Source organism: Neoarius graeffei, chromosome 13, assembly GCF_027579695.1.
Source record: "Neoarius graeffei isolate fNeoGra1 chromosome 13, fNeoGra1.pri, whole genome shotgun sequence".
NCBI lineage: Eukaryota > Metazoa > Chordata > Actinopteri > Siluriformes > Ariidae > Neoarius > Neoarius graeffei.
Genome location: NC_083581.1, coordinates 50,768,329 through 50,794,565, shown reverse-complemented (window position 1 = coordinate 50,794,565; position 26,237 = coordinate 50,768,329). Strand labels below are relative to the sequence as shown.

At 41.6% G+C, this 26,237-nt stretch overlaps 1 protein-coding gene across 1 annotated transcript in view; it reads right to left on the bottom strand.

The window, feature by feature from the left end:
• Positions 1–24,193, bottom strand: part of pigt (phosphatidylinositol glycan anchor biosynthesis, class T) — a 38,964-nt gene extending 14,771 nt beyond the window's left edge. The window contains exons 1-7 of the mRNA XM_060937979.1: positions 23,754–24,193; positions 16,295–16,472; positions 15,833–15,960; positions 15,641–15,741; positions 2,021–2,107; positions 941–1,028; positions 737–834 (exon numbers count right to left, since the gene is read on the bottom strand). Of these exons, the coding sequence (XP_060793962.1) occupies positions 737–834; positions 941–1,028; positions 2,021–2,107; positions 15,641–15,741; positions 15,833–15,960; positions 16,295–16,472; positions 23,754–24,162 (1,089 nt within the window). The 5' untranslated portion in view covers positions 24,163–24,193. The remainder of the gene's footprint in view (positions 1–736; positions 835–940; positions 1,029–2,020; positions 2,108–15,640; positions 15,742–15,832; positions 15,961–16,294; positions 16,473–23,753) is intronic.
• Positions 24,194–26,237: the final 2,044 nt, after the last annotated feature.

Genomic DNA, 26,237 nt, shown 5'->3' with positions numbered 1-26,237 from the left:
ATTTCAAAATGTCTCACTTTCGAAATTTGATATGTTGTCTATGTTCTATTGGGAATACAATATCAGTTTTTGAGATTTGTAAGTTATTGCATTCCGTTTTTATTTACAATTTGTACTTTGTCCCAGCTTTTTTGGAATCGGGGTTGTGCACAAAGTTTTAACTGCCATTTGTGGATGTAACTCTGGATTGTAGTGGTTGACAAAGGTTTGCCAAAATAATCCTGAGCCCATTCAGCTATAGATGAAAGATGATTCTTGATGAAATATCTAAATCCCATCCTATCCTTCTTTGAGGAACACCACTTTTGAACATTTCAATAATTTTCTCACGCATTTGTTAACAAACTAGACACTTCGCACCTCTGTGCTCCTCAAAGACTAGGCCTTTCCTGGATACTGATTTTATACCAAATCATGAATGCAAATCACATCATTATTTAACTGTTTTACATCATTACTAGCCCTAAATTACCCAGTCCCAATTTTTTTTTGGAATGTGTTGCAGGCTTGAAACACAGGAATGGATGTATATTAACAAATGAAATGAAGTTGACCAGACAGAACACGAAATATCTTGGGTTCATACTGTCTGTAATGAAATACAAGTCAAAGTAAATTTAGAAAAATTACCCCTTTTTTATTTGCATTTTCCATACCATCCCAACTTTCTGATTTGGGGTTGCAGTACAGTACATGAACACAGCATCAATACTTTAAAACAAAGCCAAAACTTTACCTCAGGGTTGTCTGTGACATCCACATAGATTTTGCTAGAAGATGCGAGAGGGCAAGCTTCAGTCAGAGTGCGAGAGAACATCTTGAAAAGGGACCAATCTGTTAAGAAGTACACATATTTAAAAAGGTAGACTGTAAATTATATTTGGCCATTTTATTGCATGTGTAATTGTATGCTAGTAAAAGAAAGGAATGCTCCTCTTACCCTTTTTGCCCTGGCCAGAGGTGTAGAGATCAAACACCACACTGAGGGTCTGTCTTAATTCCCATGCTGTCCCTGAACACTGCCAATCCTGAATAAAGTGTTTTATAACAGAGCTAATGTCAGAAAATCAGGTACCCACAGAACTTCACTTAAATTCATTTTTGAACATTTAGGAGTTTTACATAAAGAAAAGAGGGTTAGAGCAGTGTGACAATACTGCCAGCAGTGCTGGAGAAATCTGCCACGTGCTGATACATAAAAAGTGTATCCAGCAATCAAAATGTTTTCACCGCCTAATGCTCATGGCAAGTGGAGTGGAATGGAATCAAGCACTTTACGTTTTAATTATTAATAATCCCACAATACCAGTGCTACTGATTTACAAAGTTAAAATACAGCCTGATTCCTGAGAACATTGTAGTGTAGGGGGCCATCAATTAAACTAAACAGCTTAACACCTCAGACATTTTAATACACACATTCCTTCATTCAAACACCGAAATTATGGACACACACACACACACACACACACACAGTGGGCCCAGTTAAGTGTCGGAGGGAGGAAGGGAAGAAAGAAATGGAAAGAGATGGATTTTTTTTTTTGGGGGGGGGGGGTGATCTCGCTCCAGAAGTAATCTCACCAATGCCAGTAAACCCAGGTCTGGGCTACAGATATCGTTATCAGTCTGGTGTGACTACCAGCCACATAAACTGCAGGGGACTGATTTATTTATAATTATCGTTATAGTTATTAGTTATCAGTATTGTGGGAGCAGGCCTTGGAACTGATGTGATGATAAAGCTGCACCTCTGCTTTTCAGTACCATTCAATTAAATTTTTTTTGTATATTGCTAAACAATAGTCATCAGGATATAGAACCCTAATGGAGTAAAAGGAGAGTGGTGCCTATATGTAGTCATATATTTCAATGGGTCTTGATGGCAATACTGTACATAACTGTAAATGTAGCTGGAAAATGTTTTAGAAGGTAGGTTGGGACCAGAGAAAACCCAAGGTGTAGTGTTTATAGGTTTGCTTGTCCAAAAACATTTATATAAGGAGATTAAAAGAGATCACACCTGACAGACGGGTCTAATATGCACAGCCTGCGAGTGAAAACTGCTGTGGAAAAGCTTCTCAGACTTCATTAGCACAGCCAGTCCAGCCTGCACACAGAAAAGAAGGCAAGGTTAACTGCCCTGCTATGAATCATAAGCATGTTCCCTGTAATTTTTTTTCTTGCAAAGCAAAACCTATTTTTATTGGACAGACCCTTCTGCCATTTGAATAGAAATATCCAATGAGCCACACAGATGCCCCTGCCTAGGTAGCCTGGACCTTCAGCCTGGAAAGACAGCTCTTGTCAGTACCAATATACTGTGGCACAGCAGTTATGCTCATATCTACATAGGAATAACATTCATGAAATATCATTCAGGATTTAGACCCCATCGTAGCACAGAGATAGTACTGGTTAAAGTAGTAAATGGCCGACTAATGGTCTCTGATCAGAGTCGTGTCCCTTTGCTTGACCTTGCAGGAATTAAAGGAATGGCCCTCTCCCAGCTCAGGCCTTATTTAACTGATCATTATCAGTTTGTAGATGTAAATATGTATGCATCAGTTTCTGTATGTAAATTAAGGTAAAGTTTGGTGTTCCAAAATACCTTTTTCCTTTATATACACTGCAACCCTGTTTCCAAAAAAGGTGTAAAGTGTAAATAAAAACCAGAATGCTATGATTTGCAAATCATGGAAATAGGGTATTAGGCAGAAAAAGAAATTTACCAGTCAAAAATAATATTTTATATAATCCTGATAAGCGCCGCAGGTGCGAAGACGAGCGCTGCAGGCGCGAAGTCCCTCTAGGGGGGTCTGGGGGCATGCCCCCCCAGAAAATTTTTGAAATTTAGACTTCATTTCCTGCATTCTAGGACATTTTCAGGGTGAAATGGCGTGTAATTTTTGATCAGAAATATTGCATATTTTTACTTTGTATTTTTTTCAGTTTCACTCCTGAATGTATCAGATGTATGTATGGTGTTTGATTTGGTAACAAAAGTGAAAAGAAAATAAACAACAATGAATTGTATATAATCTTTTGATCTAGTTACAGTATTTAATAAAAAAAAAAACCCAACAGTATTCTATTTTACCATACCCCAATGAACCCCCCTTGTTAATCAATGTATCACACATACCTTTTCTGTCTTTTTGTGGAAAAACGAATCAGTTTTTGTCACATTCAATTTGGGGCGTTTGTTGGGATTCATCTTGATCCAGAAGAGTGAGTCAGCAAAAAAAAATGTGGTTCTCCCGCCAAGAAAGAGGAAACTACAACGCAGGGTGTTTGGCAATTTTCGACCAATCAGAATTCGCGATTTATTCAGTCCGCATGTTACAAGATTCAGTGCGGGCCAAAATGGCGGAAACGATGAAATATTCTGATTTTTCATTTCAAGTTTTCAGTATTTTTCGTATTAAACTGTGTTTCTTACGATTTGTAAATGATGGCGGAACCACACACGGACTGGCCATCGGGAGTAGCGGGAGTTTTCCCGGTGGGCTGGTGGTTCAGTGTGGGCCAGCGGAGAAAAAAAAAAAAAAACAGTTGCGCGCTGGCCTTTAATATGATAAGCAATGTTAACAGTTTCTTTAACAAACTGTTAACATTGCTTATCATATTAAAGGCCAGCGCGCAACTGTAATAAGCAATGTTAACAGTTTGTTAAAGAAACTGTTAACATTGCTTATCATATTAAAGGCCAGCGCGCAACTGTTTTTTTTTTTTTTTTTTTTTTTCTCCGCCGGCCCACGCTGAACCACCAGCCCACCGGGAAAACTCCCGCTACTCCCGATGGCCAGTCCGTGTGTGGGCGGAACATAACTGGATTTATCGGACGACATGTGGGAGTATTCATGTGCGAAAATTTTCGGCATTATCGTCTGTGTGTATACTTGCCCGTTGAAATCGGCAATCACCCGTCAAATTTACGGGTGGACGGGTCTCTGCCTAATACCTTACATGGAAACCCTATAGTTCATTGAAAATCGTACAAAGGCAACATATCAAATGGTGAAACTTAAAAATCTATTTGTTTGAAAAATATATGCTCATTTTGAATTTATCACAAACATGCTTTAAAAAAAATTTTAAAAAAAGGAGACAGGGCAGCAAAAGACTGAAAAAGTTGTGTAATCATACATACATACATACATACATGCATACATACCCACAAAACAACAACAACTAATTAGGTTATTTGCCAACAGGTCAGTAACATGATTGGGTATAAATAAATAAATAAAACGAGAGCATCCCAGAGAGGCAGAGTCTCTCAGAAGTAAAGATGGGGAGGGGTTCACTGCTCTGTGAAAGACTGCATGGGCAAACAGTGCAACAATTGAAGAATAACATTCCTCAATGTAAAATTGCAAAGAATGTGGGGGATCAGGCCATCCTTAAAAAAAAAAAAAAAATCTGTTTCCTGTCCACCGGGTGAGCAAAAAAATTCTCAGTAGGGAGAGGGGGATTTTTTTTTTTAATGGATGGATAAGAAATCGCAATGCTGTGTTTGCTTTTTCTTTCAGTACTTTATTACAAAAGCAGACACATTTAATAAAATATGACCATTTAATCAACTGAAACTTGTACAAAAACTTTAAGTTAGCATTTTAAATGCTGACTGCAACATTTGCAAAACTTTTACAAAAGGTACTTAAAATGTCCGACACACGGACTTTTTGTAGTTCTAAATCGACCGTTAGGCCTAGTTCGGATGAAATTACACTATTAAAATGATCACTGAATGATTTGTTTTTCTGAATCTTTACTATTTTGTTGTTCGCTAGAATACCATTTTGCGATTTCACACTTAAGCAAATATTTGAAAACTCCGGATCTCCTTCCTTCATGGTGGATGCCATTTTTTTGTGCCGCACGGCGCATGCGCAGAGCTGATTCGACAGGGCTTTCCACAAGCGCCGGCTGCCGGCCATACAGCCGACTACACAATTAAGTCCAGCCGGCTACTCTAATGACTTATTTTTGTAGCCCACAGGCTCTAAGTATTAATTTTCGATTTTCACAAAATTAAATGTTTATCTAACGGACTGACAATAATGTCAAACTGAACCGCACTCATTTAAGTTGTGATTCGCGCTGTTTGTACCGATAATAACCACAAATTCCCCACCGACTTCGTTGATCAAGGGAGAGTAACTCATCCGTGGCCCCGACATGCGGTGTGCGCGCGCACTCTGCGGAGGCAGAAATGTGTTGCAGACTGTTGTCGTTGTTAATTCATAGCATGCTCAGTTGCATGAATGTGTCATGCACTGAAAATAAGAGATTTACAAGCCAGGAACGCCTCATGATGCAATACGCAAGAAAAGAAAGATGATTTACTGCCATTTTACTTTGTATTTGAGTAAAGTGAATAAATAAATGGTCTGTGGAAAAGACATTTAATCCTGGGAACTGCGTGCACAGGAGTTTATTATTAGTGATGCAGTGCTATGCATTGCAAACTATTGACTCCCATATAGGGAGCAAAGCACAGCAAACTCTTGTTCTTCCGTTTTTCATCTTCTGTACAAATTTCGATTTTGAATAACCGTACATCGCACACAGACAAACAATACATCAAAACGTGCGGCTCGATTAGACTTGCTATGCTATTACTTTGTTCAGCATTCTACGATTTTTTTCGCAACGTAGTCGCGAAAAATCACACAATTTCCCATTCATTTTCTACGGAATTAATTGGAAAAAAAAAAATCGCACATTCAATGTTTTTCAAACATCCGCCACTCTGGCATGCTTTCACCTAGAGACATGATTCAAATTTTAAAACGTAGACAAACTTCTCCTGTGTGGATCTGGCATTCAACATTTTTTTTGCTGGGTTTTTTTGCTTTTTGCTGGGTTCTATACTGTTTGATCAGTCACAGATCAAACAAACACCATGATCAAATCTGGAGAAATTCCGGCTTTATAATGGGTGTCTATGGCGTTACACTTCAGTGATGCTCGTTAAGTTAGAGTGTAGAGAGCTTGAAAAAGTAGCTCAAACTCTCTCATTTAAACTGTGTTTTCAGCCACAAATTTCACTCTACACACAATTTTCTCAAAAGTAGTAGTCACACTTGTCCTGATTCACACAATGTGTCTACCTGAGCGATAGGACTTACAGTTTTTGAATGAGAAGCCTGAAAGTAGGGAGAGGACAGGCGCGCTGCCCCATAGACTCCCATTATAAACCTGGCTGCGCTCTGACTGCAAAATCAGAAATGTCACTTGTTTTCAACTCGCTCTATTGTCCACATTTTTTACACTAGGGACAAAAAATTACATCAATGTGTTCATGAGAGCCTTGTAGCACTCAATGTGCAAGAATTTTGTGAATAGCTCCTTTCGTTTCCGTGTAAATCAGCGTTGTTCGAGGAGAGGGAACTCTGAGAAAACGCGCTCTTTGCTTGTCATATTGCATCTCTTCCCTGCACCTGAGCACCGTTACCAAGGCGACGAGCTCCACTCAGGGAGCAGAGAGAGGTGGGGCTGCTCTCTCTCTCTCTCTCTCACACACACAGGCTCAGAGCATCGGAGCCTCATAGCCTGCAATACGCGCACTGCATCCCTCTCACCATTTCCCACAGGGGGATTGGTCTCCTTATTTGTCATGGCTGGCTAGTATGAGCCTTAGTGGAAAGCCCTGGGAATGCGTAAATGTCAAGTTCGATTTTAGATTTACGAACCCGAAAAAAAATGTCGAAAAACCGGTGTTAAAAAAAAAAATTTCACCCGCACAAACGGCACTCACCCGGCCGGTGGACCGGAAACAGAACATTTTTTAATAATGGCCTCACATCATCTATAGTACATATCATTAAAAGATTCAGAGAATCTGGAGAAATCTCTGTGCGCAACAGACAAGACTGAAAACTGACAGTGGATGACTGATCTTCAGGCTCTCAGGCGACACTGCATTAAAAGCAGACACGTGTCTGGAGTGGAAATCATCGTATGGGCTTAGGAACACTTCAGAAAACCATCATCTGTGAAAACAGTTCAATACTGCATCCACAAATGCAAGTTAAAACCAAATATAAACAATATCCAGAAACACAGTCACCTTCTCTGGGCCCGAGCTCTTTTACGATGGACTGAGGTGAAGTGGAAAATTGTCCTGAGGTCTGACGAATCAATAGTAGAAATTCTTTTTTCAAAATCATGGACACCATGTGCTCCAGGCTAAAGAGGAGAGGGACCATCTGGCTTGTTATCAGTGCATAGTTCAAAAGCCAGCATCTGTGATGGTATGAGGGTGCATTAATGCACATGACATGGCTAGCTTGCACATCTGGGAAGGCATCATTAATGCTGAATGATATGTACATGTTTCAGAACAATATGCTGCCATCCAGACTAAATCTTTTTCCGGGAAGGCCTTCCTTCTTTCAGCAAGACAATGCCAAACTGCTTTCTGCACATATTAAAACTGCATGGCTCCGTAGTAAGAGAGTTCGGGTGCTAAACTGGCCCGCCTGAGTCCAGACCTGTCTCCCATTGAAAACATTTGGCGCGTTATGAAATGCAAAATACGACAAAGGAGACCCTGAACTGCTGAGCAACTGAAATTGTATAATCACGCAAGAATGGGACAACATTTCTCTTTCAAAACTACAACTGGTCTCCTCAGTTCCCAAATGTTTACCCAGTGTTGTTAAAAGTAGAGGTGATGCAACACAGTGGTAAACATGCTTGTCTCAACTGTTTTTTCCAAACGTGTTGATGGCATCAAATTCAAAATGAGCATATATTTTAAAAAAGTAGTAGTAGTTACATTTATATAGCACCTTTCACAAACCCAAGGTCACCTTTATATAGAGGAACAGAACAGGAAAGGAGAAAATGGCAAATTAAGCAGTAAAGGAGGAAAAGTAGTATTCACTGAAGACAAAAAAGTCTTTAATTCAAATTTGAAAGTAGAGAAAGAAAAGCAGTCAGTCATCGAGAGATTGAGTGACCCCCATGGCCCCCAAATGTGGAACACATTTGGGGGCCATGGCACTGAAGGACCTGCCTCCCAGGGTGGAAAGTCTGGTGCGTGTGACAGCAAGGAGATTACTGGTAGAAGACCTGGGGGTGGTGGTGGTGGGGGGTTGTGTAGTAAGGGATCAGGAGCTCACTTCGCTAGGGAGGAGCAAGGTTATGCAGCGCTTTGAAGGTGAGAAGCAAGATTTTGAACTTGATATGGAACTGAACCAGTAGCCAGTGTAATTGAGAGAGGATGGGTGGGTGATATGAGCAGAGCGCTTGGTATTGGTGGAGAACTTAGCTGCAGAGTTCTGAATATACTGTAGCTTTTTTAAAGATTTGCCAGGAGGCTGATGAAGAAGGAATTACAGTCATCCAAGTGGGACATAATGAAAGCATGAACCAGAGTTTGTACATTATTACTAGTCAGAAATGGGCAGAGATGAGCAAAGTTATAGAGATGAAATAATTAAATTTTGGTGAAGGACTTGATATGTAGCTCAAAATTAAGGGATGGGTCAAATGGTACACCAAGATTCCTGACAACAGGAGCAGGTTTAAGAAGCACACCAATACTAAAGAGAAAAATTGGTGGACTGATATAGTAAGGATTTAGGGCCAAGAAGTAAAACCTCAGTTATTTGTTTAACTTGAGAAAGATATCCTCCATCCAAAGCTTTAAATCAGATATACAATCATCAGTTAGCTTGTTGGAAGGAGAGTCTGTGGAGGAGCATGTACTGATATCTGCCCGAATATTATCTGCATACCAATGAAAATTAAAGCCATGGCTACAAATAATCTGACTGAGGGGTAAGATGTAGATTAGAAAGAAGGGGCCCAAGAATTGATCCCTGAGGAATCAGTTAACACACACCACAGGTAACAGGACAGGTGGATGACTTGTGTGGACCTAACATGATGAACTGTTGACAGAGATACAACCTGAGCCATTAAAGGGCTATGTCAGTGATACCAATAAAAGAAAGACGAGAAATGAGTACATCATGATTAACCATGACAAACGCTACGCTTAAGTCAAGGAGGATATTGAGCAAACCACTATCGGGAGAAAGGAGGAGATCATTAACAACTCGCAGAAGAGCTGTCTCAGCGCTGTGTACGGAAACCAGACTGAAAACCCTCGTAAAGTGCATCATCATAAAGAAAAGTATGGCAATGTGTCACTACCATTCTTTCCATCATTTTAGCTAGGAAAGGAATATTTGACATAGGTCTGCAATTGGAAAGAGATCCAGATCAGGTTTCTTGAGGATGGGGGTACCTGCAGCAATTAATTACTATCACGATTGGAATATTGATTATAGATGAATATGTCTACTTAAGAGGGGTGAGGGCAGGGTCGAGCTGATGGGAGGAAGGATTTGACTTAATGATGAATTCAGAGAGAGAATGAGAGTCAACAGGTATAAAATACAGTAAATGGGTTTTGTAATTGGACAGGGGAAAACAAATGAGAAGTAAACAGAAAATAGCAATAGATTTGGTTGATTTTGTTTTCAAAAGAACATAAAAAAGCCTGACACTACTCAGCTGTATAAAAGGCATGCTAGTACAGGAGGCTGGAGGAATTTGTTAACAGTCCTGAAGTGTGTTCTTGACCTAAATTTAGCACCATTTATAATGACAAAGTAACAGCTGGAGCAGCATTTAGGGCATCCCTATACTTGTGAATATGTGTATAACTGAGTAGAGAGTAAGGCCAGTTTTCTTAAAAAGGAACTAAAGACGCCAGCTAGTGGCCTTCATTACTCTGAGCTCAGGAGTGAACTTAGGACAGGAGCGGGAGGCTGGAACAAGCCAATTCTTTAAAACGGACCAGATCATTGAGCATCACCACAAAGCAAAATTAAGTTTCCAAAGCAAACAAAAAGGTAGAAGACGTCAACAGAAGCACCGATGAGACGCAGCAGCCAAATGCGCACAGCATAGTCTGAACCGGAAACAACTGTGGAACTGTTTTGCATAACAAAATTTTCTCGGTTTCAACATTTGATAAGTATTATTTTCAATTAAATATAAGGTTGTAATGTTATGCAAATCATCGCATCCTTTTAAAATTTTATTATTTTTTTTAAACACACTACACAGCGCCTCAACTTTTTTGGAACTGGGCTTGTATCTCTACGTAATATTCTTAAAGCATATATGCAGAACCATGGCCTCACTTTTTGTTTAGAAATGCCTTGAGACCTCAAGAATGGCACAGGAATAGTTTTAAGCGTTAACAATAAATCTTATATTGTAATTTTTATGATTAAAATGATTCATATAGGTAGCGGTCTGAGTGAATGACCTTGACGTCCGTGACATCACAGCAGGAAGTGTATCGATCTCATCGCCATTTCTGCTATACTAAAATACAGAGCTGACTGCAACTCCGATCCTCCATTTTGAGCTAATTTATCACCATACCACGTAGATGGGTTACTGACCGGTGCAGCAACACGACAAAAGGTGGATTTATGTTGCATCCATGGTCCAAGAATGTTCAAACTGCAAAGATTTGGATGCATTTTGTGAGAAGTTCACGGGCACATTGGGCGCCTACGAAGTGGTCTCTCCTCTGCTCTGCACATTTTACTGAAGACTCGTACAAAACCTCTGATCTGTTGAGGAGCGTTGGCTATACGCCCGTACTGAAAGAGGGTGCAGTAACAACAATTAAAGAAAACCACAAGATAAAAGTATTTATTTATTTTCAAAGGAAAGTAAGTTCAGTTGCACCAGTTCTCCCAGAGCGTGAGCCGAGGGTTGTTGCTAAAACCCGGGACGGAACGGAATGTGACATATCACTCTGGCAGTGACCTCCCCGCGGTTGTTGCTAAAACTGGTGATGTTCTGTTCCGTCCCGGATTTTAGTAATTGCCTGAGCCGAGCAGTAATAGCGGAACACGCAGTATGAAGAAAACAGTGAATGAATGAGCCAGCCGTCTGATTTCTGCACTGGATATTGCTGCCATCTCGCCCTTACGTGGAAGAAGTGAACGAATGGAGAACTGAACGAACAACTGAAAGTCAGATTGTTTCAAAACAATCGGCCACAAGATTGGCCTTCATGAAGCAAGAACACAGACGGGTAAGAAACGACTCTCATTTGGATAAAAAAAACAAACACGTTGTTTATCTGCATTTACATTAATACATGTAACTTGCATTGTGTATTTAAGTTACCGGTATTAGATTATTTAATTTGCTTCAGAATGTCACTGTTTCAGTTCATCTGATTATTTAATTAGCCTTTTACGTTTTATCAGTGAAAATGTATGCATGTTACATAAGTTATAACACCTATCCTGTTTTAATGAGAGTCAACCCACAATCAATGAAGTCAAATCAGTCTTAGTTGAGCAAGTCGGTAACCGTATTTCTTACTTTCACCATAAATTTTTATGACTTTGGTCTATAGCTGTAAAAGGCCTCGGCCTTAAAACTGGTTACCGCTGTGACGTCACGGACTCAGGGCTGGCTGGCTCAGTGGGGCAGCTCGAATGCCAACTTGGCAGTCGATTTTAACTCTCGAAAATATATATTTTTTTAATTCCCATTTATGCAGCATACAAGAGTCAAGGATGGAGATACTATCCACTCAGAAATGTATTTAAAAATACATTTTTAAAAAGCCAGTTGAGAGACACCGGCTTAATAAAACTGAGGAATGTGTAAACGACATTACACACTGGACGCTTATTAACTTCTTTCTACTTAATTCTGACAAGACAGAAGTACTCGTACTAAGACACTGTGCAGCTAGAAGTAAGCTTTCTGATTACACAGTAATTCTGGATGGCCTTTCTGTTTAATCTTGTGCAGTAGTAAAAGACCTTACTGACTCCAATCTTTCATTTGAAGCTCATGTACATAATATTACTAGGATAGCTTTCTTTCACCTCAGAAATATTGCCAAGATAAGAAATATCACGACACAATGCAGAAAAACTAGTTCATGCCTTTGTTACCTCTAGGTTGGATTATTGTAATGCCTTTCTGCCTGGACATTCCAGGAAGTGCATAAACAAACTCCAGTTAGTCCAGAATGCACCAGCAAGAGTTCTTCCTAATACCAGAAGATATGACCACAGCACCCCTATCTTATCCACGTGGCACTGGCTCCAAGTCAAATTTCACGTTACCTTCTGGCTCTCCCTTTCAGTTACGTATGCTGTCGTAGTTCATTTTGCTAGAGTCCCTGCTTGCACTCAGCATACAACATACACTGTTCTTAACCATTACATGACAATGGGCATGCCCAACAATTAATCTGTCTCTCTACATGCCAGTCCTGAGATACTAGTGATGCTGACCTCTCCTGCTCTCTGGACCTGCCTGATTCATTCCGATACCCTACTTCTACCTGGAGTCCTCATTGCTTTGCTCCTGTGGAAGAGGACTCTATACGGACAACCTAAAGACAGACTAAGATAGCGGCTTTGGACAATTAGTACAAACAACTTTGCCACAATGGCTTAGAAAAACCGTTGCCATGATAACTTTAGGACTGCAGTTGTCATGAACAGTTTTGCACAAGTCTCCACCAATGAACAGTTGATAACCACAACAAAATAGACTTCATGTCAAAACTATGAGTTTCCTGGTTACACAATTGCACTTTTTGACCATACAGCACACAGTTATAAAAGCAAGTTATTTATAAATCACGCTATCTGTTACCGCCCGAATGAGGATGGATTCCCTTTTGAGTCTGGTTCCTCTCACGGTTTCTTCTTCATGTTGTCTCAGGAAGTTTTCCCCTTGCCACTGTCACCTTAGGCTTGCTCATTAGGGATAAATTATAAATTCATATGTTTAAAAAAAAATTTAAGACTTGACTCTACTATACTGTGCTCATGACATCTATGAACTATGGAATATTTCATAACTAGCGACCTAAAAATCAGCTACTGAGGCCTATAATACAGACAAAAAATAAATAAAAAGTGCAAAAACTGACAGTAAAATGGGCTCAAACGTAATATGGTTACATGCTGGTGTTATATAATAACCTCAGTGAACTATGGAATACTTCATACCTACAGTCACCAAAAATCAAACAAACATGGAACACAAAATGATCTGTATTAAGTTTGGGAACAGGATAAAATTTGCTGCATCAAACAGCCATAAACTACTGATCATACAGTACAGCCTGTAACTATATGGTGTAAAAGTTTTATGATATAATTTTGAAAAAGTTGAGCATTATAACATTCGAATATTTTACCCAGTGGACCAAAGGGGCCTTTTCCGTGATGTCATCGCAACTGCGGATTTGTTTATTTGGCCATATCGCTGAATAACGACCGGTACAAGCGTATGCGTGTGACTGTAAACCCAATTCAGTAAACATCTACAGATAAACTTGTAGAAATTACCTCAAGAAGAACAATGCCAGAGACCTGTAGTGCTTTTGGATGTAATAACAGACGTGGAGATAAGCCCGGTTTAACTTTTCACTGCTTCCCGGCAAACCCAGAAATACAAGAAAAATGGCATGCTGCAGTTAAACAGGAAGACTGCATGCCAACAAAGCATTCCCATGTGTGTAGAGAACATTTTATATCAGGTTAGTATGAAAGCTCTGTGAACCTGTTATTTCTCTTCACACTTTCTAGCTCAATGCTATTCAGTTATAAAAATCCCATCGATGTAGATCTAGCCTCGACATACTCAAGTTAACATTCAACAAGTCCATAAGTTGGCGTAACATGGACAGAACTTTGGTCTAGATAGTAAAGCTTTTAACAGGTCGCATGGTCTGGCACAACTCAGTACAGTCTACTGGTACATACACAAGCATGTCATACTTACCAGCTCTACTACACTACAAAAAAAACATGCCAAATGGCAAATGTTGAACTGTTTATCCGGATGTGGGCTTTAGGAGCGATATATTTTACTAGATCAAATGCTTGTCTAGACTAGCAGCATGTTTGTTATGTACTGATAATGTAGACTTGGGTTAACACCATAAAATATGCTAGATCTAGGCTCTGGCTTGTTTATTACTATTAGAAGTCCATGTTTGAGCTTATCTTTATCAGGAATTTCCCATAACATTCCAGCACGAAACCTCTCTCAAAATACTGGTAGGCATTAGGGTTGTTTCAAAATTTCTACTTTCCTGATGTTGCATTTGGTGAACTTTTACTCATATATTACTTTTTTGAAGTTACTTTTATTGGGTCATGCAAAAACCTCCCGCACCCAACATCACCTCACTTTTGATAAATACATGTATATTAAATAAATAAATCATTTATTTAATATACATGTATTTATCAAAAGTGAGGTGATGTTGGGTGCGGGAGGTTTTTGCATGACCCAATAAAAATAACTTCAAAAAAGTAATATATGAGTAAAAGTTCACCAAATGCAACATCAGGAAAGTAGAAATTTTGAAAACACTTTCATAGTCATAACCCTAGTAGGCATCTATACTTTCATATGCCTTTAGCATCTAAAAGTCCCAAATACTAAATAGTTCAGGATGTCGTAGTCGCCCAAATCCGGTAGCTGGTTTGCTGTATACTTTTCAAGTGGACATTTGAGGGGTAAATTAAGTAGAAGCCTTTATTTTTGTCACATGTAGACTCAAGCACAGCGAAATTCATCCTTTGTGTTTAACCCATCTGAAGCAGTGAACACACACACATGAACACAAGTCATGTCTGCATGTTTCAGCTTTTGGATGTAACGTGATCTGCTGGTATAATCAAATATTTAATCATTTCAGATAAATTGTACTGACTGCAGTCGTCTCAATTTTCATTATTAACTGTCGCAGCTATGTTTCTTTGTTTGCCCAGTAACATGGCAGATGTTGCGTGATAAAAATCTGTGACGTCAGTAAAAGGCCCCATGATTAAGTCTGTGTGCATTATTACACTTTCTCGACTACACATTTGTCAAAATAATATTCAACATCAGACACGAACATTATTACAGTGAAAATTTTACTGTCAGTGTAATACAGACTGTATGGCCAAAAGTATGTGGACACCTGACCATCACACCCACATGTGCTTTGAACATTCCGTACCAGAACCACAGGCATAAAAAGTGAGTTGGTCCCCTTCTTTGCTGCTCTAACATCCTTATGCAAAGACTTTCTACTAGATTTTGGAATGTGGCAAGGCACTGATGTTGGGCGAGAATGCCTGGAGTGCAGTCGGTGTTCCAGTTCATCCAGCACAAAGATGTTCAGTGGGGTTGAGGTCAGTGCTCTGCGCAGGCCACTCAAGTTCTTCTACACCAACCTTGGCAAAACAGGTCTTTATGGACCATACTTTGTGCACAGGAGCAGAATCATGCTCGAACAAGTTGAGGCTCACCCTCTAGGTCCAGTAAAGATAAATTTGTAAAGTTACAGCATGCAAAGATATGCGAGACAATTGTGTGCTTCCAACTTTGTGACAAGACCCACACATGGGTGTCCAAAAACTTTTGGCCATATATGATATGTAATCGATAATTTGCATATAGTGTGCAATATGCATTAATGCAATCTAGAACTCGAAATAAGTGACAAATGTTCCAAGTCCTGTGATAGACTGACTTCTACAAGACTTTTAAAAAGTCACCTGAATAAATGAAAACCGACTGGATCACATGTACTGATGATAAAAGAAACACCAATCACCTTGGAGCCACAAGGAAGAAGCTTCTTCCAAGGGGTCAGATTCTCTGTACAGACAATTTCCCGTGGCAATGTAGCATAACGAAGGAAACGATGATCAGTCACTGCACAAAAAAAAAAAAGAATAAATTAACAAATTTGTAAAACATCTCAAAAATCATAACACTTTAAAATAACTGAAAGACACACTCATACCATTTCCCAGTCCCAGGGGTTTGAAAGAGGCAGTTGGCTCTACCGTGTTGGTTGAGTCAATAAAATTTAAAGAAGCACAGAAGATGCCTGACAGAACATTGGTGAGCTCCTTCCAGTTCTCATCAACACTGGAAAACCAAACAGAACACAATGGCTTCAGTCAACACGATTTTAGCAACACTGTTAAAGTTTGAAAAATTATGCTCCATTTCAAACTGGAGCCATAATAGTCGACGTATATCCAACATTTTTATGGCTTTTGTAAGAGGACTACATCCACTTCAAGTCAATACTGAAACCTTATTCCCGTTCTTACCAAACTCTTCAGCATTGCAAAAATGTGCTCCCACTTCCTATTAGTCACAACATTTCAAAATCTAACATGATATCTGCATATCAAATGAGAAGTCATTTTAATAATGTTGTAAAACTTTGTCTGAAATGTCCATTATATCTACATACTCCAGCACTGTGTTGTGGAACCAAACCCAGAGCTCAGCTCCAGGAGGAGCAGGAATGAATGGCTGCCCCCACTGCATGGTCCTCCAGTAGCCCTGCGTGAAGGAGATGTGCAGCTCTCGCACCGAGAATTTAGACAGCACCTGGCCCAGAGACTTTGGGAACAGACGGTAGTGGGACACTACAAGGAAGTTTGAGAAAAAGAAACAAGACACTCACTTAGCTTATAAGGATATTGGCACATACAGTACAAGTCAAAAGTCTGGACACACTTGCTCGTTCACCTTGATGACATTTTGCACACTACTGGTATTATCTTAACCAGCTTCATGCGGTAGTCAACTGGAATGCTTTTCAATTAACAGGTGTGTCTTGTCAAAAGTTAGTGGAATTTCTTTCCTTCTTAATGCATTTGACAATCAAACAGTAAATAGTAAAATAATAAACATACAGTAAACAGCCTTATTCAACAACTGCAGTAATCCATATTATGTCAAGAACCGCTCAACTAAGGCCCACTTTACACGGGGACGGTCTGAAACAAAAACGCAAAAGTCCGTTTTCGTTCTCACTTTTTTCCGCGTCTACACGACCGTTTTCAAGGAGGAAATCTGCGTCTATACGGTGACGCATAAATGTGTGGAATTCAATTGGATGTGCATGCCAGGCGGCTAGGTGGTGCTGTGAAAGACCTCCGCTATGTCTGCACGCATGCGCAACGTCTTCCGTCTTGTCTGATCTGCACTGCGAAAACTTAGACTACTCTGGCTATGGTAAGTAAGAAAGTAAGTAAAAACGTAAGAGCATACTATACCCGCCTCTGTTCATTAACGGTATATGTGCAGATTCGGTATAGATGTTTGAAGAACTCCTGGACGTTTATTAAAGCTGCCAGAGCAGCTTGAAGGTCCGTTGGATCGATGTAATCAGACATGCTCTTACTTTTTTACTTACTTTCTTACTTCCCGGGCTGGCATGTACAGTATATGACATATGTATGATGTAAACGCGTACCCGACGTGAGCAGATCCGAGCAGAGTTTCGCGTATTGGGTAGTTTAGACGGATATGCAACGGGGGCTGTTTTTAACTTATCCACTCTGGAAGGCGTTTTCAATTTTTTCCGTTTTTCAGCCTCGGAAACGCCGTCCCCATGTAGACGAAAGGCACTTCCGATAAAATATTTAGTCGTTTTTACCCGACAGCGTCCTCGTGTAAACAGGCCCCAAGTTAAGAGAAACAACATCCATCATTATTTGAAGACATGAAGTGTCTTTTAACTCATGAAAATAAAGAAAAACCACTGAATTAGAAAGTGTGTACAAACTTGTGACTGGTACCGATACTGTGTCTACACATTCAGTATTATACAACCAAAGATGTATGTTTATTAAACTCGATGAATTTTCCTTGGGCTTGCTAATAATTTGTGACATTATTATAGGGATATATAAATATATGAAAAGGTTAGACGCCAAGGACAGGGGGGTACCTGTACCGATTAGCAAGACAAGATCAAGCTAGGAAGGATGTGCAGCAGGTTAGACTGATAAAGGCTGCAGATGAAAATGTGCTGACAAGTAAAGTGTGTGTGTTGAGAAGGTGGACGGAGTACTCTGAGAAGCTGACGAATGAAGAAAATGAAAAAGAGAGAGAAGGTTGGCTGAGGTGGAGATAGTGAATCAGGACGTACAGCAGACAAAGTAAGGAGAGATATGAAGAGAATGAAAAGTGGTCCAGATGATAAACCAGTGGAGGCATGGAGATGCTTAGGACAGATGGCAATTGACTTTTTGACTAGACTGTGTAACAAGATCTTGGAAAGTGAGAGGACGTCTGAAGAGTGGAGGAGTAGTATACTGGTACCAATATTCAAGAACAAGGGCGATGTCCAGTGCTGCAGTAACTATAGAGGCATAAAGTTGACCAGCCACAGCATGAAGTTATGGGAAAGAGTTGTGGAAGCTAGGCTAAGAGAACAGGTAGAGATACGTGAGCCGCAATATGGTTTTATACCAGGAAAGGAGTACTACAGATGCAATATTTGCTTTGAGAATGCTGATGGAAAAGTACAGAGAAGGCCAGAAGGGTGACAGGGTGCCAAGAGAGGAGTTGTGGTACTGCATGAGGAAATCGGGAGTGGCAGAGAAGTATGTGAGATTGGTGCAGGATATAATATATATATGAGGACAGTGTGACAGCAGTGAAATGTGAAGTGTGGGAATGACGGAAGGTGGATGTTGGATTGCACCAGGGCTCAGCCCTAAGCCCTTTCTTGTTTGCAATGGTAATGGACAGGTTGACAGACCACATCAGGCAAGAGGCCCCATGGACAATAATGTTTGTAGATGATATTGTGATATGTAGTGAGAACACAGAGCAAGTGGAAGAAAACTTTGACATGGAGGTACGCAGAGAGAAGGGGAATGAAAGTCAGAAGGAACAAGACAAAGTACTTGTGCATGAATGAGCGTGAGGACAGCGGAATGGTACAGCAACAAGGAATAGAGGTAAACAAAGCAGAGGAGTTCAAATACCTGGGGTCAACTGTACAAAGTAATGGCAAGTGCAGAAGAGAAGTGAAGAAGAGGAGGTTGGAATGGATGGAGGAGAGCATCAGGATTGATTTGTGACAGAAGGTTGCCAGCAAAAGTGAAAGGGAAAGTGTACAAGACAGTAGAAAGAGCAGCTATGTTGTATGGTTTGGAGACAGTGGCACTGACAAAAAGACAGGAGGCTGAACTGGAGGTAGCAGAGCTGAAGATGCTGAGATTTTCACTGGGAGTGACAAAGTTGGACAGGATTAGAAATGAGTATATTAGAGGGACAGGACATGTAGAGCGGCTTGGAGACAAAGTGAGAGAGGTGAGATTGAGATGGTTTGGACACATACGTACAGAGGAGAGATCCAGGGTATATCGGGAAAAGAATGTTGGAGATGGAGTTGCCAGATAGAAGGAAAAGAGGAAGACCAAAGATGAGATTTATGGATGTGGTGAAGGAGAACATGAGGGCGGTTGGTGTAACAGAAGATATGGAGGACAGGAGGACATGGAGGGACATTACAGTGGTGCTTGAAAGTTTGTGAACCCTTTAGAATGTTCTATATTTCTGCATAAATAGGACCTAAAACATCATCAGATTTTCACACAAGGCCTAAGAGTAGATAAAGAGAACCCAGTTAAACAAAATGAGACAAAAATATTATACTTGGTCATTTATTTATTGAGGAAAATGATCCAATATTACATATCTGTGAGTGGCAAAAGTATGTGAACCTCTAGGATTAGCAGTTAACGTGAATGTGAAATTAGAGTCAGGTGTTTTCAATCATTGGGATGACAATCAGGTGTGAGTGGACACCCCGTTTTATTTAAAAAACAGATCTATCAAAGTCTGATCTTCACAACACATGTTTGTGGAAGTGTATCATGGCACAAACAAAGGAGATTTCTGAGGACCTCAGAAAAAGCACTGTTGATGCCCATCAGGTCGGAAAAGGTTAAAAAACCATCTCTAAAGAGTTTGGACTCCACCAATCCACAGTCAGACAGATTGTGTACAAATGGAGGAAATTCAAGACCATTGTTACCCTCCCCAGGAGTGGTTGACCAACAAAGATCACTCCAAGAGCAAGGCGTGTAATAGTCAGTGAGGTCACAAAGGACCCCAGGGTAACTTCTAAGCAACTGAAGGCCTCTCTCACATTGGCTAATGTTAATGTCCATGAGTCCACCATCAGGAGAACACTGAACAGCAATGGTGTGTATGGCAAGGTTGCAAGGAGAAAGCCACTGCTCTCCAAAAAGAACATTGCTGCTCATCTGCAGTTTGCTAAAGATCACATGGACAAGCCAGAAGGCTATTGGAAAAATGTTTTGTGGACGGATGAGACCAAAATAGAACTTTTTGGTTTAAATGAGAAGTGTTATGTTTGGAGAAAGGAAAACACCACATTCCAGCATAAGAACCTTATCCCATCTGTGAAACATGGTGGTGGTAGTATCATGGTTTGGGCCAGTTTTGCTGCATCCGGGCCAGGACGGCTTGGCATCATTGATGGAGCAATGAATTCCGAATTATACCAGCGAATTCTAAAGGAAAATGTCAGGACATCTGTCCATGAACTAAATCTCAAGAGAAGGTGGGTCATGCAGCAAGACAACAACCCGAAGCACACAAGTCGTTCTACCAAAGAATGGTTAAAGAAGAATAAAAGTTAACATTTTGGAATGGTCAAGTCAAAGTCCTGACCTTAATCCAATCAAAATGTTGCGGAAGGATCCGAAGCGAGCAGTTCATGTGAGGAAACCCACAAACATCCCAGAGTTGAAGCTGTTCTGTATGGAGGAATGGGCTAAAATTCCTCCAAGCCGGTGTGCAGGACTGATCAACAGTTACCGGAAACATTTAGTTGCAGTTATTGCTGCACAACGGGGTCACACCAGATACCGAAAGCAAAGGTTCACATACTTTTGCCACTCACAGGTATGTACTATTGGATCACTTCCCTCAATAAATAAATGACCAAGTATAACATTTTTGTCTCATTTGTTTAACTGGGTTCTCTTTATCTACTTTTAGGATGTGTGTGAAAATCTGATGTTTTAGGTCATATTTATGCAGAAATGGTGTCGGTGTGGAAGACGCCATCCTCTACCTGCTACACCGAGCCCACTCGCATCTGGATAAGGGAAATGGCACAGTGAAGATCCTCTTCTTGGACTTCTCGAGTGCCTTCAACACCATCCAGCCCCTTTTGCTTCAGGACAAACTGAACAGGATGCGAGTGGACCCCTGCCTGGTCACCTGGATCTCCAGCGACCTCACTGACAGGCCGCAGTACGTCAGGCTGAAGGACATCACGTCTGACACTGTGATTAATAGCACCGGAGCACCCCAGGGCACGGTGCTGGCCCCTCTTCTCTTCATCCTGTACACCGCGGACTTCTGCTACAACTTGGAGCTGTGTCACATTCAGAAGTTTGCCGATGACACAGCCATCGTTGGGTGCATCAGTGATGACAGAGAGGAGGAGTATAGAAGCCTAGTGAGGGACTTTGCTGTGTGGTGCAACAGGAACCATCTGCAGCTCAACACCTCGAAGACCAAGGAGCTGGTCATTGACTTGGGGAGGTCCAGACCAAGGTCATGACCAGTTCTGATCGAGGGAGTCGAGGTGGAGGCTGTGGATTCCTACAAGTACCTCGGGCTGTGGCTGGACAGCAAGCTGGACTGGACTTGCAACACCAAACACTTATACAGGAAGGGACAGAGCAGGCTATACTTCCTTAGGAGGCTGCGGTCCTTTAACATCTGCAGGAAACTCCTGTGGATGTTCTATCAGTCTGTGGTCGCCAGTGTCCTGTTTTACACCATGGTGTGCTGGGGGGGCAGCACATCCAAGAAGGACACATCCAGGCTGGACAAACTGATCAGGCGGGCCGGCTCTGTGGTCAGCGTGAAGCTGGACTCTCTGGTGACGGTGGCAGAGGTCTATGGACAAACTATTGAACATCATGGACGATGCCAGTCACCCTCTGCACACCGTCATCAGCAACCAGAGGAGCCTGTTCAGTGACCAAATACTCCTTCCCAAGTGCAGGACGAACAGACTCAAAAACTCCTTTGTCCCTCACACCATCAGACTGTACAACTCCTCTCTGGGGGGGAGGAGGGGTAACAGGAGGACAGAGGACGGGAAGGAGCAGTAGCCTAGCCTAACAATAAGCAATACCGGACAATGTGCAATATCTCTCCTACCGCCCCCCCCCCCTTCTCCCCACCTTTTTTCCTTCTTCCTCTCTTCCCCATATCTTATTATTTTTATATATTTGTATATATAAATACTTGTTTTAATTTATCTAGAAGTTCTCTCTATTTCTTTTCTCTGTTTATCTGTAATGATGCTGCTGGAATCTTAATTTCCCTGAGGGAACCCTCCCAAAGGGATCAATAAAGTTTTATCTAATCTAATCTAATTATAGAAAATTCTAAAGGGCTCACAAACTTTCAAGCACCACTGTATACACTGTGGTGACCCCTAACAGGAACAGCCAGAAGAAGAAGGATTAGATGATGAAATACACTATCGTTCAAAAGTTTGGGGTCACCCAGACAATTTTGTGTTTTCCATGAAAAGTCACACTTTTATTTACCACCATAAGTTGTAAAATGAATAGAAAATATAAGTCAAGACATTTTTCTGGCCATTTTGAGCATTTAATCGACCCCACAAATGTGATGCTCCAGAAACTCAATCTGCTCAAAGGAAGGTCAGTTTTATAGCTTCTCTAAAGAGCTCAACTGTTTTCAGCTGTGCTAACATGATTGTACAAGGGTTTTCTAATCATCCATTAGCCGCAAACACATTGTACCATTAGAACACTGGAGTGATAGGTGGGGTTTACATTAGACCATATCAGCGGATCATTAGATTCACGTTTTTAAAACGATTAGTGTGCACACAGCAACGCCAATACACAGATACGCTCGGCTCCGCAGGCATCCTGCGCTCCAAATCACTCCGCCCTGAACAGCGAGTGCCCTCTGGAGGGTGCGCACTCCGGCCCTGCGCAGCTCACAGAGCGCACAAGTGGAGTGCACGAGCAGTGATTTGGGACTGAGCCGCTGTGTGTGTGATCTCAGTGCATGTCGGGCATGCGCGTCACTTACCACTTGCAAGTGGAAGGATGGCAAGCCTAACTACAATCATAACTACACAATGGGCAGTATTTGCATCAGTATTTGCAGTATTTTCATACTCTTTAATGAAAGGTGATACAAGGCGGAAGTCCGTGCCGTTTTTCAGCAGTCGCGTCACATGACCAACGCCAGCGAATCAGGAAGGTGGATGTCACAGTGACGTTGTCCAATGACGACGCCAGCTAGAGCTCAGCACAGCGTATCCGCGTATTCTCAATGTTTACACAGCACCGGACCAGACACGATCTGGATTGAATACGTGGACCCTGGCGGATTCCCGTTTCCCGGCGTTTTAATGTAAACGGACAGTGCATCCGCGAAGAAAACGAGACAGATACGGTCTAATGTAAACTTGGCCATAGTTGCTAGAAATGGGCCTCTATATACCTATGGAGATATTGCACCAAAAACCAGACATTTGCAGCTAGAATAGTCATTTACCACATTAGCAATGTATAGAGTGGATTTCTGATTAGTTTAAAGTGATCTTCATTGAAAAGAACAGTGCTTTTCTTTCAAAAATAAGGATTTCAAAGTGACCCCAAACTTTTGAACGGTAGTGTACGGTAAATATAGGCCATTAAGGCAGTTCAATACTTGCATTTCAATGTACTGTACTGTATATATTCCAGTCTCGTCAGTTATACTAAGCAAATGATTGTTAGAGACACAACATCTGAGGTTGAAACTGTTATTCAAGAGGGCGGTAACTGAAGACAAAACAGCTATACTGCACACAGTCTGGGTTTAAAGACAACCTTTTTTGGCTTCTTGCACAAAATCTGTGTCCAACTGTGTGTGAAACTGGAAACTCGCATAGATGTCTCCTGAATGGAGGGGCCGAATCACCAGTTCCTCCTGAAAGTGGTCTTTAGCAGGCGGTGGTGTGAAAGTTCTGCCTTCTCCAGGAGAATCATTCATCCCAGAGTCAGCTTTGTTATCTTCAAGTGCATCGTTTATCCCAAAGTCTGTCATCTGCCACTGCTGCTTTTCACCCTGAACCTCCTCATTGCTGCTTTCTTCACCGTGCTGTGACACGCTCTGATCGACTTCCTTATTTCCATCGGACTCGTTTGAATTTTCAACACTGTCACAATCACAAATGAGTAATAAACCGACAAAAATCCAAATAAACACTGCACCCCAACCCCACTTGAGCGCCGCCATTTTTGCGCGAGGATGGCTTTCCTCCAGCAGCGCTTCCTTATTGCAGTCATCTGAACTGACCAATGAATGAAGAGCGCCTTTTTCCGCTCACCACGGCGCAGTTTTGCGCAGAAAGCTGTCATCGACACCGTGCATGTCCTGCAGGGGGCCTGAGAGGTACGAATATTTAAATTAGGAATAAAAATATCACACAACAAACATCAGATTGGCCTGTCTTTCACTATATACAGGACTGTGTAAAAGTCTTAGGCGCCCTATTTTTAGTACAAACTTTGTTATGGATTTTTATTTTATGATCTCTACATTATAGAGTGGGCGGCACGGTGGTGTAGTGGTTAGCGCTGTCACCTCACAGCAAGAAGGTCCGGGTTCAAGCCCCGTGGCCGGCGAGGGCCCTTCTGTGCGGAGTTTGCATGTTCTCCCCGTGTCTGCGTGGGTTTCCTCCGGGTGTTCCGGTTTCCCCCACAGTCCAAAGACTCTAAATTGACCGTAGGTGTGAATGTGAGTGTGAATGGTTGTCTGTGTTTATGTGTCAGCCCTGTGATGACCTGGCGACTTGTCCAGGGTGTACCCCGCCTTTCGCCCGTAGTCAGCTGGGATAGGCTCCAGCTTGCCTGCGACCCTGTAGAACAGGATAAAGCAGCTACAGATAATGAGATGAGATGAGACATTATAGTCAGTACAATAAAAAAAAATAGTTTCCAAATATTAGTTTTCCAGCACAAAATTAAATGTTACAGAGAAATGTTTGTATGTAAGCAAAGAAAGCAGCGTATTAAGTGAGAGACCACTTTTCAGGAAAAAAAAAACATGAAGGCTGCTGGGTTTTGCTGCAAAAATAAGAAGAAAGTGTGACAGTCAAAGTGCCCAGAAGAACCAGGGCTGGTTGTGGAAGATGATCAGTAAAACTTACAGTTAATGTCCTTATAAAACTGCACAAGTTGGACCTGAGACTATTTTTAAGCAAAGGGTTGCCACACTAACTATCATCTTTGTTTCATTCATTACTGTTTACTGCTCTTTACAGTATTTTTAAATGTGGAAATTTCAGTTTCATTCCTTTATAGGCATTTAGCAAACACACTTATCCAGAGCAATGTACAGCATATCCAGAGCAGCCTGGGGGTTAGATGCTTTGCTCAAGGGTACTTCAGACATTCCTGCTGGTCCAGGGAATCAAACTGGCAACCTTTTGGTCCCAAAGCTGCTTCTCTAACCTTTAGGCCATGGCATTGTCTTATTGAAATAGCCCTGGAAAAGATATCGTCTTGATGGCAGCATATGTTGCTCCAAAATCTCAATGTATTTTTCTGAATTAATGCTGCCATTACGGGCGGCACGGTGGTGTAGTGGTTAGCGCTGTCGCCTCACAGCAAGAAGGTCTGGGTTCGAGCCCCGTGGCCGGCGAGGGCCTTTCTGTGTGGAGTTTGCATGTTCTCCCCGTGTCCGCGTGGGTTTCCTCCGGGTGCTCCGGTTTCCCCCACAGTCCAAAGACATACAGGTTAGGTTAACTGGTGACTTTAAATTGACCGTAGGTGTGAATGTGAATGGTTGTCTGTGTCTATGTGTCAGCCCTGTGATGACCTCGCGACTTGTCCAGGGTGTACCCCGCTTTTCGCCCTTAGTCAACTGGGATAGGCTCCAGCTTGCCTGCGACCCTGTAGAACAGGATAAAGTGGTTAGAGATAATGAGATGAGATGAGATGAGATAGTGGGGTCCAAAGGTCTGAAGGTGGCACGGTGGTGTAGTGGTTAGCACTCTCACCTCACAGCAAGAAGGCTCTGGGTTCGAACCCAGCAGCCGACGAGGGCCTTTCTGTGTAGAGTTTGCATGTTGTCTGCGTGGGTTTCCTCCCACGGTCCAAAGATATGCAGGTTAGGTTAATTGGTGGCTTTAAAGTGAGTGTGAATGGTTGTTTGTGTCTCTATGTGTGTGTCAGCCCTGCGATGAGCGGGCAACTTGTCCAGGGTGTACCTTGCCTCTCACCCATGGTCAGCTGAGATAGGCTCCAGCTTGCCCCCTGCATGGGATAAGTGGTTACAGAAAAAACAAACAAAGGTCTGAGACCACTAGT